Raw genomic sequence first — 17,594 nt, 5'->3', positions numbered from 1 at the left:
AGAATTAGAAAATCTAACCAGGAAGGTGTCACAGAAAACATACACAGTTCCTCCTCCCCATTTTTTAGAGTTACCCACCACTATCTGATCTTCTCTGCTTAAAAAAAGACTGTGCATAGACCAGCTTAGTGTCAATATGCAGCAGCCCCAAAATAAGAAATTACTATACCATTATTCCTGTTTGGAGGATCATGAAGGTGGAGACTAGAAAGTTTGATGTATATGTGTGTATACAAAAAATACATATATAATAGGTTACATCTAATCATTATGTATAAAATAACTTAAAATAATTGCATCTTAAATTTTAAATTGGAAACAAGGGTTTTAGTTCCATATGGACGTTATCCAGAGCCAAGGAACTGGATAATCGGCCCTGCTGTCATAACCTGCTACACATATGGTTGACCCATTGCTTAGTGTCTAAGGAGAAAGGCAAAAACCTCTGTATGTACCTTGGTGTCTCTGGGAGAGCTATTAAAGATACAAAAGGGATCAGAGAGGTCACACACTGTCTCAGCTCCCACTTCTCATTTCTTTATCAGAGCCAAGAAACAGTTATGTGTTGAAGTGTCACAAGAAAAAAAAGAGTGTTGGAGGCAGAGTTTTAGATCTTTCTTCATATGTGTCATCACCCTCAATCTTTTGAAACTTTATCCCTAACACAAATAGAAGCTGCTGGCGGAAGTAAACCTTTGTCCACCTTTCCTTCCCCGTTGCAAGATTCAAGAATAACTTTTTCATTTGGGCTTCAAAATCACATAGCTATTTATCCACAGTGTTTTCTTAGCCAATAATACAAACATATTTCCAAGATAGTATGTGATTATGGATAGATTTTTTTCTGAGCTCTGGTAACAGTGGCCTTTCACAGTGATATGCTATGATACATCATTTCTTTTTGCAATACATGCACAGCTAATGTCTTGCTTTTTACAGACATAGTAACCAATTAAAATACTGTGCAATGTTGATCGCGATGATTAAAATTCAAATTCTGGAGGTTTTTCAACTTAACGCATACTTACAGAATCACCTTTGTCTCCTTTTACTCCCTTTTCACATGCATAGTTCTTCCGCATACACTACAAAGTGAACAGAAATGTTAAGGAGAACATTTTTCAAATGTATTATTTCAAATTTTTAAAGCAAAAACTCTGGTTTTGCCTAGCCACAGACTAGAGAACATAAAAACCAAGTAACAGGAAGTAAACGATCTTCTAATATATATGTGTCTTATTTAATCAACATTACACTTCTGTATAGTCCAATCAAAATCAGTTGCTTTATTTATTTATAACAAAAATAAATAAATCTGTTACTACTGTAACTACAAATGTTTAAGGTAGCATATACACAGTATGTAGTACTGTGAAACCTTACATAATTTTTGGACCATTTTGACATTGCTGTTGTTTTCTAATGAGACCACTATGGATGTGTTGTATTAGTTCTATTCCACTCTAGTAGGACGAGTTCTTTATGTCTTACTCTTGATACTTCTCACTAATGAACAGAAGTTGTAGATTTCTCAGAAGAAGGGATGGAAGAAATGGATGAAAGTTAAAATAAAAGCAGTCATGGTCGGAAACTTTACTCAGGGAAGTTGCATTACAGAAGAAGCAGACATCAGATTTACTATGAATAAGAGCAATCAAAACACACAGAACTCAAAAAACCTACCTGCTTCTGAAGGAAGGCTTCCTGAAAAGAAAAGAAAAATATTACTTTCATACAGATTTAATTTAACAGAGTACTAATTTAACCACTTTTCCTCTCTAGCTTGCAGAATTTCCAAAGTAAAAGGGTAAAGAACGTGAACATCTTCATCCTTCATCCCTTCCTCACAGTGGTAAGAACCAGTCTGTGGAACTACTCGCCTGAAAAAGGGTTCTCCAGTAGGAACAGGGGCTTACTTCATGTGATCCATAGTGATCAGAAAACAAATAATAGGACAGGTAAACAGACAATATTAAGGAACAATGCTAACAAGGGGAATATGAAAAGACTTCCTAATGAAAGGCCTTTCTACTGAAGGCCCTGCCAACATTATATATAGGGGAAGGACTCAGTGATTTTATCAGCTTTATGCCTGAGAACAAGTTACCTTCTAAAGTATTATCATACGCTCAGAGACACAGTCTGTGTGCTGGGAAATACCCTGCCTCTTCATCAGTGACCCGTGAAGCTCAGCTATTATTGTCCAAGCACACAGCTCCTCGACAAGCGGCTGGGAGGAGGAAGCTCTCTCTGTCCTAACTCCTGATGTAGCAGAGACATTCACCACAAAAACCTCTGCACTGCCTTCAGGACTGACTTACCCAGCAAAGTTAAATGAGATTTGCCATGGATAGATGCGTGACAAGATTAACATCAGCATTACTTACCAGTTCCAATGCTACATCAACTATCAGGTTCTGATCATCCAGGCATAAGACATGTTTAGAGGATGAATCACCAGATATCACACGCAATTTTTCTTCTTGGACTTTTTGCTTAGAAAGGCCAATGGTAAAAAAATGTATTCCAAGACTCCTAGCTGCTGTGGCTATACCCTCGACATTAGGGCTGTTTGGATGATCCACACCATCTGTCATCAAAAAAGCCACTTTCGTACTTCTCTTACGACCTTCACTTTTAAACAGCTGAGTTGCATTGGAAATTGCATAATAGGAGTAGGTGCCGTGGCCAATAAAGCCCAGAGACTTGATTTGCTCTTTGAAATTCTTCACATTTTTCCAGGCTGTAAAGGGATGATCAATGCTGACTGTGCTGCTGAACTGCATACTTGCTAGTTTGACATTATACTTCTGAGACTTAACTGGCTTCATCTGGAAAATGCTGTCGGTTAAGTTTTGAACAAAATCCTTCTGCAAATCAAACAACTGATTTTTGGCACTTTCTGAACTGTCCAAGATAAAGACTATGTCAACGAGACACATATCACCTGTAATGGAACACGAAAGTGAAACCTATGAATGATGGGCACACCTGCACACCAGATTTCAGATAATTCTCTGCAACAATCTCCATCCTCAAAACATTTCCCCAAGGAGACCTCTGTCTTCCCAGTAAAAATTCTAAGGAGAAATTTTAATGTAAATGCCAAGAAATTCTACTGAAGTCAAGTAACTATATTTAAGTTACTTTAATTCATACCGGTATTATTAAATACGGTCTACAGTCAAAAATTTTCAAATTAGGGTCTTGATGGGATTGTTTTAGCATTTTAGTTCCACATGCAATTTCAAACTAAAAATCAGGCTCCTTATCATTTATCTTAAAAGAGATATGCATGTCAGTGAAAATCATAGGTCAAACTGGAGTCTATGACCAAGTAAATGTCATCACTGTATTTTCCAGGCCTGATAATCAAAATAAATCACATTTTATAAATGCATACAGAATTTTTCAATGACTAGCTAATTAACCTGAAATATGCAGAGATATACAACATGTTCAATCAGAAATTTTAAGAAAATGGTTTTACCTTCATCTCTTTGCATGAGAGAATAAGAATTCTTTCCTTTCTTTCTGTTTTGCCCATATACTATCTGGTTTGTTGTTACAGCCAGAAGTAAAAGGCAAAAGAAAAAATGGTTTTTCCACATAGTGACTTTGATCCCAAATGAGATGCCTTTTCCTTCCTGTTAAAAGTAAAAAAACCACCTGTGAATACATCATTAATAAATACAAATAAATAAATACAGATGCTTTACATACAGAATACACATTTGTGGGAAGCACAATTCTAGAAACAACATATAAAAAACAATTATAAAAAGTCACTAGGTAGGTGATTTAAGCATAGCAGCCAGTACAATCCCAGCTGTGGCTCACATGTTTATTAGAACCTGTTTTATTAGAGAAGAAATACGGATAGAACAAAGACAGCGCTCCCTTTTCTTTCTTAAAAAAAGCCAGTGCTATCTTTAGCTTTCATTTGAACATCTAACAAAGAAGGGTAAAAGAAATTGTTACTCATGCATATTTCTATTAACATACTTTTCTATTAAATTAATTATATTCAATTAGCATAAATATTATAGAAAACATAGAATATAGTTTGTTTCTAGAAATTCCTAATTGCAAAGATCTGGGTGTTTTGGGATGCAGATATGCTACCTAGGTCTGGAGCATCAGCATGAACAACTTAATTCTTCTAAGAAACAATTGTTTAGTAATGAAATTCAATACATGAATGTATCATTAATGTCAAATGGCTGTAGTAGAATGTGTGCAATATTTTCCATAAAGACAATATTCTATTATAATGACAACATACGCTTATAAAATGAACATTACAACATTTAAGTCAGCAATTCAACATATTTCATGAGAAAACTGAACTCCATTAAGTGGTTTACAAAAAATGCCTCTAATTTACAATAAGTAATTTGAAATATCATTACTTACAAAGGCAACATTTTAAATTTAAATATCCTTCCTAAATCAACTTTTCAAGTATATCAAGCAGTTACATATACAGAAACTGTAAGTGCAGTCCTCTGTAAATAGAAAGGAAATAACTAAGTCTCTTTCTTACCTTTGAAGGCATTCAAAAAGCAAACTGTGGATTGAGTAAGCTGTCAGTGTAGAAAATATGTCCAGTAGGTCATACTGGAAAATATGTTTTCTTTACAAAACCAAAGCAATCTGTAAATAAATAGCCTATCCACTTGTACACAGCTCTACCTTGCATCTAGATTCGTTATGGTCCATTATTGCTGTTTAGTTAGCCGAAGTTTAAATGAAGATAGCCAGGCACTTAGCCAGGGCTGAGTGGGAGACCAAGCCACTCTATTAAAGGGACAGTGTCAGTCTGGGAGAACAAGTGTTTTCCAATTTTAAATAATTGAAGTTTTACATTAAAAAAATTACTTCCAGACAATCTGCATCTTTACTTGTCACTTTTCAGCCAGACCTCTTCAGCTTGCCCATCTCAGTGTTGCAGCACTGGCTAGATGAGAGATGTGAGATCAGTACATTATCATTTGTGGGCTAGAACTGAATTCTGATCCGATGGTTTGTGAGTCTGCCAGGACCATGAGCATGTCTCAAAGGTGATAACTGCATTTGCAATTACAATAATAAATGACAACTGAAAAAAAGAAAAAAATTCTTCCTGAGTTGTTTTCCTGAGAAATTCCTTCTGCTCTTTAAATCCTCTGAGGGGTCAGACACAGACAGGATGCCTAAAAGGGGGCTGTCATTTAGGTAGTGCTCAGCATGCTGCATGCAAATTATATTTGCTCTATCTAATGGCAGGCTTCAGAGTAAAATTGTATTGTCACAATGTCAAGTAAAACATTGGCATGAGACAAAGTATGCCAGTGGTCAGTCTCCAGGACTCCTGACATGCCTTCAGGGAGTTCTGTGCAGATGCCCGGCAGAAGGTCTGCGCCCAGCCTCTGAACAGATGTTGCCTGCCAGACAAGACATTCCTCAGCGCCTCAGAGGCAGGACAGAATGGGGAGCTCCTTTGCATGGTGCTGCAGCAGGGAGGACTTGGGATTCATCACTGGGATGAATCGGGTCTCTGGACTGCTATGTGATCAAGCGTTGAAAAGTTTCAGTTACAGATTAGAAAATTTATGAATAATTTGGGCATTTCAAAAACACATTATAAAAAGATGGTTTTGACTGAAGCAGATTTTTTAGCAGAGGTCCAATCTTTCATCAAAAATGTACGCCTGAAAATGCATAAACACTATAACAGTACGTAACCGTATATAACGATTCAACTGTACTGAGCAGCTTTAAAAAAATCTGCCTAAATGCTATGCAAGTTGCGTGCTTTAACTTTTCCCAACATAGATGTTCCAGACTTGAGATCACCTTGGTAGCTTATGTCTGGGACACTACTTTCAAACATATACACCAAAAATGCATCCAGTATCTAATTCTATAGGACAGTAATGTTGTCTATTTGCGCTTTTTTTATGTTTATAAACTCAAAGACCATGTGTGCTCTTTTCATTCCAGCACTTGATGGAAGTTTCATGGTGAAATGAATACCTCTCATTACCCAGCAGACAATTTCAGCATGGCAAGTAGTGGGCAAAGCTTAGGGATGGCTGTCTTGCCAAAAAAATATGGAAGTTGAGGCCTTTCACTCTCTGGAAGTAATTTCTGCTTTTTTAGTTTTGTAGGACCAGAGCATCTGAAAGATGAAAAGGCACAGAATACAGAATTTCTAAGCTTTGATTCTGATATTGCAGATTTAATCAGGTTATTTAGTAGAAACATTGTGAATACCACGCTTATCAATTGCCATTGAGATGTCTTTCTTGAAGGCATTCCACTGTCACAAAATGCTAAAGCACATCTGTTTATTCTGCATCCAACACAGCTCTTTCACATCATGTTCTATAGAAAGATGTTAGAGCACAACATAGTAGAGTGCAAATACTTGCTCTCACAGAATTCCTGGTCTCCCAATCAACAAATAACATTATCTTCTTCTTGAAGTAAGTTAAAACAGTTTTGAGCAGGGAGGGAAAGAACTGATCCACTGAGGAGAGTAACATTCTAAAATTCAGATTACCTTCAAATTCAGCAGTATGAAAAACTACAAGGAAAAAGAATGAATTCTTTAAACTCCACTAATCAAATCCTCAATTTTTATTTTTGGTACAGTTACAGACCCTAATAGCAATGTAGTTGAATGTCTTCTAGGATAGGGTTTCTCCTAAATCAGAGAATGCAATGTCTGATCTCCCTGGCCACAAGACACTGAAGCAAGTGGTGTTTCACAAACCATTGCCATTATAAAATGATGTATATAATCACACTCTCCTGTCTTTTTTCAGTTCCCTCATAGAGAACTGTACAGAAACCATGCTTGCTTTGCTTTTCATTTGGTGTTTAAACAACAGAAACGGTATATGCTAACGAGGAGCTTTTAAGTAAGCAGAGCACATTTCCTGCTGATTTCATTAAAATTTTGGTGAAGGGGAAAGAGCAGAGGGAAAAAGAATCGGGCGTCACCGCCCAGTGAGCATAAAAAAGTCTCTGCCTGCATTCAAGTTGGTAGAAGCACCCTCCATCATCAGACCTGAGAGCAAGGTCTCCTCTATTGCTAGACCAAACACTTCCTTCAATACCCACTTACTGCTTCTCCGAGGGTAGATCCCTTTTAAAAAAGATATTCAGTTAGAAATCACACCTTTGCAAACACCCATAATCTATTCATGTGTGCTGTGAGCCATGAGTATGACAGCATATGTAACTTCAACTTATTTCAAGGGTGAGACAACACATGCTAAAGAACTCGCTGAGGTCTTAGCTCTTAGCAAAGATGGAGATAACACTAATCTGGTTGCATGGCAGAGGGGTACATCTGCCATGTGATTGCACATAGTACCATTACTACACAGAATTGTCAGTCTGTGCATGCTCCGTTAACAAGAAATGTGTTGGAGGAATACGCTGCCACCAGAAAAACATCTTACATGCCACCACTGCTCGCACTCTTTTCTCAGTGCAATCGAAGAAGGATTAGCTGTCCCAGCAGCTGCAGCCTGCTCCTGAAAGGCCTCCTTCCTAGGAACCTCTGCATCATCTATCGGATGATGGATGAGCATGTGTCACCTCCATTGAGGTTAAGTGTCTTCATTAAACAAATGTTGTCATCATTACACAAACTGAGACTAAAGAGTTTCAATGGAATACAATCTTTTTACACTAAATATCTGTTAATGCTATATATAAATAATAATTACTGGCAGCATCCAAAATCTGTTGGATCAGAAACAATAGCAATGATTAAGCATTTCATTACTAACAAATTGGTCACATGGATCACTCATACCATTTACAATACTTATTCTTACCCTTACGCATGCTTAGATCAAGACTTGTAAGCAGCTTATCCATCCAAAACCAGATCATCAGCTAAAGAAGAACGCTTTTTCCAGAAGTTGTCAAAGTTTAACTACACTATATGCCAAAACAGAATTGAGTGAACAGATTTCCAGCTGTGTTCAAGGATTTCTCACTTTTTTTGGACCTGCAAACATGACTCTTATCTGGCAGAGATCAGAAAATGTTAACATTTATGATTTTTAGACATAACAATTTGACTGGTCAAATACACATACAACGTGGTAGTTCTTACAAACATACAGTATTCAGATAGCAATGGGGTCAAGTTTGGTTTTATTTTTCTGGCTAGAAAATCTGTAGATCTGTTACATGTTGTGTGTAATTGGTCTCTGGAAACAGCCTAAGCTCTTCTTCATTACTTACTGGGCTTTGGGAAGTACAATAAGGATTCTGACAGTTCTGGTACAGGGTTGTAGACTTACAATTCAGAGCTTTATTTTTTCACTAGTCTTGTCAGTATATAGTCACACAGCTCTATATTCACTGACCCGATGGAATTAATGGCTCCAGACTCACAGCATTATTTTTAACGCTACTACTACTTGCTAAGCTGTTTAGTGCAGCAATGTTCCAACAGCTGCTCTAAACCCCATGCTCTGAACCAGATGCTCAGTACATCTAGCTCCCAGCACTACTGAATCTGCCTAATGCACTCATTACATGACCACACTAAAGCTCTGGTCTGCAATACAAAGTTTCATCTGTAAAACTCATCTTATGTTGCTGCTGAATTTCAACTTTAAAAGCCTTTAGTTCCTGCATCCATGCTAAGTCACCTCTTCTACTAGAAAAGATCATGCATCAGCTTTCTTTCCTGGTACAATACCTATCCTCCTTTAATTCTTCCTGCTATCCTCATTGCTGCAACTCAAAAATGGTAAAGAAGAAACAAAACAAAACAGAGAGAGTCGACAAAGATAAGAGATAGCTTCTGTATGAAGACAGACAAAGTAAATTATAATTCTGTAGCTTGGAAAGCCACAACCGAATGTGAATGTGATACAGATCTATAGAACTATGAAATAAGGTGACTGTTCTATTGTACGTGAATGTAATATGTCAAAGGACTTACAGTGTGGATGAGTTTGATTGATGATATTAACCAAAATCGACTGCCCTAAACTTACATTTTTTTATTCCCTAGTATGCTCTTCACTCAATAAGAATGACAATAGTTACTATAAAGAGTGGTAGATTTTTTTCCTGGCTAGGACACATAGCTAATGGACTCAATCTGAAGTAAATATTTTAAATGTTTTTTAAAAATTACTGTTCTTAATACTAGACATATATTAATTCAGTGCTACTGTTATTCATACACTATGTAAGTAAAGCCATGATTATATACTTTTTTAAAATCAGATTGCAATAAATGTATCAAAAGGATCATTTAGCTGCTGAATTCATTTTATGTAAGCTACAAAGATCTTGATGCTATCCAAATCCTGCCCTCTGGTGTATCTACATGATAATGCATAATGATAGCACTTCACAATGCGTGACTCATTCAGCACTTAATCAGGACATGGCCAGTAAATGAGGCTACTGTCTGGGCAAAACATTTGTCCCCTTGTAAGAGAAGGCAGAAGCTAAAGACAAAGATACAACGCTGCAAGGGGGGAAGATATCTCCTAGAAGAACTGGTTTCACTCCTTAGTTCCTATCTGATCCTAAGAAACTAAATACTCATTTCACACATTCCTCTCTTTCAGATACCCAGATAGGGAGCGCCAGTACCCGACACATGGATCTTCAGAGCACTACAAAGTCAATGACAGCTGAAAATGATCAGTGAACGTATCAGCAAGGTAGCATGATCTGCTGAAGTAAGTACGGTTCCGGGGTGTCAGAGAATTCAAATGACAGTCTTGTTCTGTCACTTGGGAACACATGTAATACTGGCCTTAGAAATGTTCTGCATTAGTCTCAAGATGAATTATTACTTAAAATTTTAAGAAAACAGAGCAAGGATTAAAACAGCAACTGCTCCAAAACAGACTTTACTTCCTGGCAGTCTGGTTCCTGAAATTCCACAGTTGGACCAGGCTCACCTTGTTGTCCCTAAAGAAAAAAACAAAACACCAATAAAAAATTTGACTTCACGGACAGCTTAAAAGCAAAGATGACCAAAGTGTTTATGTGCAGCAATGACATCATCTGCTGTGTAGCCGCTTTGTGGCTACAAATAATTATCAATTTGAAGTGCTTTGGTCAGGCTCAGATATGAAGAACCTGGTTAGAATACAGCACATTTTATCTTCAAATCCTTTCAATAACACTTTGTAAAGCCTCTACATGTCAATTTGTTTTTTGTAGGCACCTGGTGACCAAGGTTGCTTATCATAACATATGATATAGTTCGAGAGGACTTCTCTCTGCAAGTCAGCTACTGATAGTGATCCAGACTGAAGTTACCTTTTCTTTCAGAAACAGATGTGAAAAAGTCACTACGTCCCACTTCAACAGTAGCAGAGGAAGTGGAATGATGAAAAATGAAAAGATAAGCATGAAAACATAGGCTGTCAATTTTGCCTTTGATATATGATAGACTATTCTATTTGAATTACTCTTAAACTTTTCCACACATTCTGGTCTACTTTATTTATCAAAGCAACTGCTAAGGTCCAAAAGATTACTATTACTAAGGAAAAAAATACTGGGTTTATGAGAAAAAATGCTTTTAAAATGGAAGAAATATTAGAGTGAAATCTAATCTCACTAATTGTTGTACCATTAGACAAAATTTGTGGCCTAAATTAAACTCTGTGAATATATAGCACATGAAATGTAGTTTCTCAGATAATAAAAATTCTCCAGTATGTTTAGAGACAAGAGAAAACAGCCAACAACCATCAACACAAATGATGGAAAAAGCCAGTCTGTCCACATGTTTTTAAACTAAAGGCACTGAGTACAGGGAGATTACTAGAAGGACAGAAAAACAATGGTTTAACATATATTTTCTTTTAACAGTTTTGCAAAGCTATAAAAACATTGGAAAGACCATTAAAATTATTTACTGTAATTCAAAAGAGAAACTAGGAAAATATTTCATAAGGAAGCCACAGACTATGCGTTTCCTTTGTTTTCTGAGAAACGAAAGAAAAATGAGGGAGCTAAAACAGGGAATTCAGATCCTGACTCTAACAGTATCAAAGAAACTGCTAAAATGTGACATTTAAATATTTCCAGGCCAACAATCAGCCTTTGTATCTGAAAAAGTGTCCTGGTTTTGGTTAAAACAGAACTGAGTCCCTTGCAGGGAATCTTCCTTACAGCTAAGTTCTTCTAAGTAACTGCATTTTTCTGAAGCTGGCTGTGTATTTTACAGACAGTGTCCGCTCCAAAGCTGATGGCACTGCAAGTTTATAGTTTTACTGAGCTAACTGGAGGAACGGAAGGCAGAAAAAGGCCCCTGTTTATAATTATTACCGTAGCAGCCAAGGTCACTGACAGACCTCTTAGGTCCCACCAGTGAGGAGTCGCAAAGGGTCGCACTCGCAGGGAGGGGCGGACAGGACAGGTGACCCGACACTGACCAAGGCGCTATTCCACGCCATGCACGCCGTGCTCAGCTTAAAGCTGGGGGGTCACGAGGGTCTCGCTCTCTTCGTCCATGGCCGCCTGCTGAAGAGGACCCTGCTCGTTGTCCAGCCTGTGATCCTGATCCAGATCCCGATCCGTGCATTCCTGAGCCCAGTTCCTGCCCACTGCCGAGTCCAGTCCGGGACTTCCCGGTGCTGCCTGGCAGCTGCTGGTGGGACGCCAGCGTCCGGCACCCAACTCCGGGAAACTGCGTATCGATCTAGGATATTTGGCCTTATTTCTCTTATTATTAATATTAGCAGTATTATTAGTAAAGCTGTTTTAATATTCAGGTTTTAAGTCTCTCTCCTTTTTCCTCCTTCTCCCTTTCCCACGGTGGGAGGCGGGGGTTCATCGAGAGCATCTCCCAGTCCGGTTATGGCCGCCCTGCTCTACACGGTGACAAGAAGGAAATTATTCAGAGGGAACCTGGAACTGTCCAATTCGTACGTCAGCTTATAGTTTCTATTTCAGACAACTCTGAAGACAGTGACTAACAAATAAAGAAGGAAAAAGTAAAAGTGCACATCTCCACAGCTTGCAGGAAAGCAGGTTCTGAAATCCTAATCATATAGGACCAAGGAAATCTCTTTTTTACAGGTAATTTATATATAAGAAGAAAATGTTATTACTATGAGTGTGTTCAAGTACTGGAACAGGTTGCGCAGAGAGAATTTGGAGTCTCCATTCTTGGAGATACTTAAAAACCAACTGGGCAAGATGCTTAGCAGCCTGCTCTACTGACCCTGCCTTGTGCAGAGGACTCGGACTAGATAAAATCCAGAGGTGCCTTCCAACCTCAGACATTCTGTGATTCTGTGATACTAGGCCATATTTCACTGAGAAACTAACCTGCATTTCAGAAATTCCACTCAAAGTACATAAATGTTCTCATAAGTGTACCTGTACAAGTTCTCAGTAACTGTGTGAGTTGGGTCCCAGACTTATTAATGTGTAGCTATTTCACCTGACTTTTCAAACATGGTGTTAAAAAACTCATTTTTGATCTTCTGTGAATGACATACAAGTGCTTATCATCCCTTCCTCTGTTAGACAAACAGCAGGTGTAACAATGCGACAAACCATACAAAAATACATCACTGCACAGAAGCATTAGAAGTCACAAATCCAATAATGAAAAGGATAGGCAAAGCAAATTTTCACTTTGTCAAAAAAGAACTGACGACCTAACTGTGCAGGTTTGGAAAGAACTGACCAAGAACCCAGGCATGCCAGAAACAGCACGCTCCATTTCAGACGTCCCCCTGTTCTAAAGGTCTGAGCTCAGCTAATTTGCTTAAGAGGAAAGACAAATGTGCATGGGTTAGGGCAGGCATGCTTACCCGTTCAATACCTGGCTTTCCTGCATTCTAGTTTTGAGCTGACCACTAATTAAGATTGTTACCAGCTATTTTAACAGCTTTTCTCTTTCATTTAAATAATCAGTTCTACCCTATTAAGCTAATACCTAAGGGATACGTAAAACCCACCAACATCTTATGCAAAAGTCTCTTACAACTCAGAAACTGAAAAAGTATTCCAAATCATCACTCTTTTATGAGGCTTTTATTTTTCTTTATGAAATAACAGAACTCACTAATATGTCATTGTCTGTAAATACATTAATACAAAATGTTACATTACTTATTGTATGGCATATTCATTTATATATATATTCATTGGGGGTTGGACTAGATGACCTTTAAAGGTCCCTTCCGAGCCAAACTATTCTATGATTCTATGATTTTTATGCCCACTAGTAATTAATTCATTCCCACTATTTGCTGCTACAGCAAATTGTTGGATCAGTCCTCTGTTTTAGTAGCATACTCATCTGCTTTTACTTTTCAGTAGTTGTTTTGTTTGGTATGAGAAGCCTGTCAAATATAAACAGAATGTAAGCTGTAACATTCTGAAGCATTAACGCAAGGCTTGAAATAAAGAGATTATAGAAGTAATAATTAAAAAAAACAGCACATACTAAAAAGAAAAAGGTAATTCAATCTGGCCTGCTTCCACTTTAAAAAAAATAGTTTAACGGAAGCCAGATGTGACTTCACCTGGAAGATCAGCAAACATTTTAAAGTATACGAACCGAACATTTCAGTAACAGCTTAATTTCTGCAAGGAAATGCTGGCTCCTTTGTTTCTTGGTACTCCCTTTCATGGCAGATCTTAAATCTCCCAAATCCTTCATGTTCTTCTTTCACAATTAGCAAGAATAACAAATGTTGTGTTTTCTTAGACAGCAAAAATTTGGTTTTGCTAAAAATACTACTTTTGCATAGTATCGTGGAAATGACACTGTCCACTACAGGGAAAACTGAGTAATATTGCTTTAAACTATGCAGCATGGAATTTAGGACTAAAGGTTCGTATTCGGACAGGAGTAAATTCTCCTTAACTTCCTACTCTCCCAACCTCTGCCATCCGTGAATCTGTGATACTCTGCATTTGCTGTACTGTTTCATCTACTCTTGAGATGCTCGCGTCTAGGCACTCGCAGTGGAGTAGAAAAATTCTGTCCCCTCCTTGCTGACATTCTGAGCTAACAGTGTTTCTGAGATCCCTATCACAGCAAGCAACTCTCTACAGATTCCTGCCTCCCCTCCAAAAAGACTGTGGAAGTTCAAATACCCAATGGCTGCTATAACCCCATCCAGCAGCTGCCGAGACAGAGAGCATCAGGACCCGCCACTGACAACAGCCAATGAAAAAAAAAAATGTGTTGGGCAATTGCTACCAATGGGACTCTCTGTTTTGATTTTTCTCTGATTCAGCACAAAGTTATTTAACAATCACAGCATTTTTCAGACTGCTTGATCCGTTTGGGTCTCTTCGGCTTTTGGGGGACTCACCTAGCCAGTCATTCCGGGACACTGTGGAAGCTGCCACTTTGGCTACGTGAGTCGCTCACCAGAAACTCCAGCAGCAGGGAAAATGAACTGGCAGGTCCTCAGTGAAAGGAAAAAAAACTCCACAGCACATACGGAGCATGCAGCTGAACAGCTGACTGCACCAACACAGCTCTCTGCCCCGCGCCAGATGTGCAGCAGATTCTTGACATTAATGGAATGTGTTATTTTTTGCCCCTAAATGTGTACCATTGAGCAACAGTTAGACTGTGCACAAAATACACAATGAGCACTCAGAAAACCATTTAGACGTATTTCTATACCTTATGTTTCACTTACCTGAGGTACCTAAGGTCCTTTAGGGCCGAAGGGACCTTCCAGTCCCTATATATATATAAAAAGACAAAAATAAAGTATTTTTATTTGACATTTCTTAATAATTACTAATAATTTGGTCAGATTATCAAAAATTTTTAAATATATTTTAGAAGAAAACATACTCAGTATTAATTCTTAAACACTAATAAAAAGGCTCCTCTTAAACAATATGCCAGCATTCTACATTGAAATACCCTGAGCTGTGCTCCTTCGTAACAAACCAAGTCTTTTGTTGCTCTTCATAGCCCTTCTTAGTTCATTATAGTTTCTGATACTTTATAGATGACAAATGCTTGTTTCATCATCATCCTTTACAAGTTACTTAAAAAAGGTTTATAATCCACCCCAAGAGGTTCTACGTAGTTTTCTTGGCTGCTTTTTTTATGTTCAGGGGGCCTTCAAAACATGCCCTGAATAATTTTCTGTTATATGATAAAACAGTTTCCTTGGCTTCCTAACAGCTTCTTAATAGGTTAAGACATTTTTTGCCTTTCTCATACGAGATATTTAATATTTCCTCTCTAGATCGATGTTTCAACCTTTTTTCTTCTATAATTCCCTTATTCCTCAAGAGATGCTCCAAACCCCAGGGGAGACACCAAATTTCCTGTGCCTTCAGAACATTACCATGCTGCAGACTACTTTCTTTTGACAAAACTTCTTGCTTTCCTTTGAGCTCTTTATTGGAATGTTTTGCTTCATGACTGCTCTCTAGGAATTTATAAATATTTCCATTTTGTCTTTGATATAATATATAGAATGTAAAGAAAAATACTCAGAATTACAGTTGACAGGATTTAGTTGTGATCCACATGATAAATCCGAGAAATGACAGTAATACCTATTTTTCAATATTTTTTACTTACGTGGGATAATTTTGAATTTTATCCTACACATCTAGTTAATAAGGCTTCAACTGTTCTTCCCCTGGGCACGTTTCTGAGCCTACAAGGTCAAACAAGGGCTCCTGTTTGGCATCTGTAGGGCTTGGATCAGACTCCACTTCCACTTGTAATTCCCATCACAAAGCACATGCAAAACCAGAGACGAAACAAAGGACACGTCTAAAGACCATGTATAGAACACATCTGCATAATTACAGACAGGCTGGGTACCACGCCCTTTTACTAAGGTTGCACAATATTTCCTATTTAAGACTCTGGGTTTTGTTGTTTATAGCTTTATGCAACTTTAAAGACATAAACTGCAACTATTTGTGCCAGATGTCTTCTTGTCTACATTCTAGCCAAAGCAATCCAGTCATTTCCAAGAATGAGGCTAACCAAAACCAGGTGGTTTTCTTTGGTTAAATAAAATCTGCATTCTTAATGTTTTACAGCAGTCAGGTATACTTTGGAAAGTATTGTGCTTAGGGGAGGAGAAAGAAGGTGAAAGAGGGATGTACTGGCTGTGGTTCTTATGCAAATCTGCTGAATTTTGGCCAAACTGTAAGCCTTTGAAAAAGGTGATCTGCACCCCGTCATTAAACACTTGGATTGAACAAGGTAAAGCGCTTGGAAAGAGAAGCTAGAGGGACTAAACACAGAAAGGGCTGAACACGAAGGTGACAGCCAGAGTCTGTCCTTGGTGGAACATATTCCTCTGTACAGCTTGGGATCAGACTAAGTTTTTCCCAACCTTTTTCATCCCTCTCTAGGCATAGTCCACAGAAATGGTAACAACCTTGTCTTGCTATCTTTTACTACATTAGCCCAAGAGGTAATGCCTAGGGGGATGTTTCAAACCTTACCTAAGGATAAAATCTGATCTTAAAGTCAGTGTTTTCTATGGCGAGTATAGCTGTAGTGTTAGCAATTCCTTCTGAAATACAAACTTCTTTCTTCTGAAGAAGCCATATTGCTAAGACTTGTAGGGAGAATGCCTCCTGTATTACCTGACAAAATTTCAGCAAGTGATTCCTGTACTACATCTACAATAAATAAAGGCTGAGAGAGCTGGGGCTGTTCAGCCTGGAGAGGAGCAGGCTGTGGGGAGACCTTTCTGCAGCCTTTCAGCACCCGAAGGGGGCCTATAGAAGAGATGGGGAAAATAGTTTCAGAGGGGCTTGTTGCGATAGGACAAGGAGCAATGGCTTTAAACTAAAGGAGGGTAGATTTAGACTAGATATAAGGAAGAAATTCTTCATCGTTAGTGTGGTGAAACACTGGACCAGGTTGCCCTGAGAAGCAGTAGAGGCCCCATCCCTGGAAACATTCAAGGCCAGGTTGGACGGGGCTCTGAGCAACCTCGTCTAGTTGAAGACGTCCCTGGTCACTGCAGGGGAGTTGCACTAGATGATCTCTAAAGGTCCCATCCAACCCAAACATTCTATGATTATAAAATATGCCAACATACAGTAAATACAATAAACAATAAAACATTGCTTTTAGTTGAAGAGTTTAAGTGTTGGAAAATACTACCATATCTGCTACCTGATCCAGTGATTACACCTTCTTCAAAACATGTACTCCATAGCCTACCAGAAAATGTCAGGTTTCCATTTCCAGCCCTGAGCCCTTACAATGCCTTTCTCTGCAAGATCAGAAAGCCCTCCTGTATCAGGCGGCCCCTCTGTCCATAGGTAACAGCTGACAAATTAGGAGAATATTTGTTCACACAGAAAAACACGATTTTTTTTAAGGTTTGTTTTACTTGTTTTCTAAAGAATTCCAAGTTCAATTAACAAGCCACTGCTATTAATTCAGAGGAATTTTAGGTCAGTTGTCCCCCGCCCTCTCCCGCCTACAGTGGTGGATGTCCAGCGGGCTCACCCATCTTGTTGTTCCGGACTCTTTACTCCACGCTGGCGAGAGAAAAGTTCTGAGCTGCAACCACTGGCTCTGCGGGTGTCGACCAAGCCGAAGCACAGCCCGCCTGCCCCACCCCTCG

General features: G+C 38.5%; 1 protein-coding gene across 2 annotated transcripts in view; it reads right to left on the bottom strand.

Annotated features, from left to right (window-relative positions):
• COL28A1 (collagen type XXVIII alpha 1 chain) overlaps window positions 1–9,934 on the bottom strand; it is a 79,578-nt gene extending 69,644 nt beyond the window's left edge. The window contains exons 1-5 of one of the 2 annotated variants that reach the window (XM_075419297.1): window positions 9,892–9,934; window positions 3,491–3,647; window positions 2,388–2,947; window positions 1,684–1,704; window positions 1,029–1,085 (exon numbers count right to left, since the gene is read on the bottom strand). In XM_075419297.1, the coding sequence (XP_075275412.1) occupies window positions 1,029–1,085; window positions 1,684–1,704; window positions 2,388–2,947; window positions 3,491–3,611 (759 nt within the window). In that variant the 5' untranslated portion in view covers window positions 3,612–3,647; window positions 9,892–9,934. Of the gene's footprint in view, window positions 1–1,028; window positions 1,086–1,683; window positions 1,705–2,387; window positions 2,948–3,490; window positions 3,648–4,546; window positions 5,115–9,891 lie in introns of those variants that run through there. The other variant, XM_075419295.1, reaches the window with a different exon arrangement.
• Between the last annotated feature and the right edge of the window lie 7,660 nt (window positions 9,935–17,594).

Source organism: Opisthocomus hoazin, chromosome 4 (assembly GCF_030867145.1).
Source record: "Opisthocomus hoazin isolate bOpiHoa1 chromosome 4, bOpiHoa1.hap1, whole genome shotgun sequence".
NCBI lineage: Eukaryota > Metazoa > Chordata > Aves > Opisthocomiformes > Opisthocomidae > Opisthocomus > Opisthocomus hoazin.
This window is presented reverse-complemented; position numbering and strand designations above follow the sequence as displayed.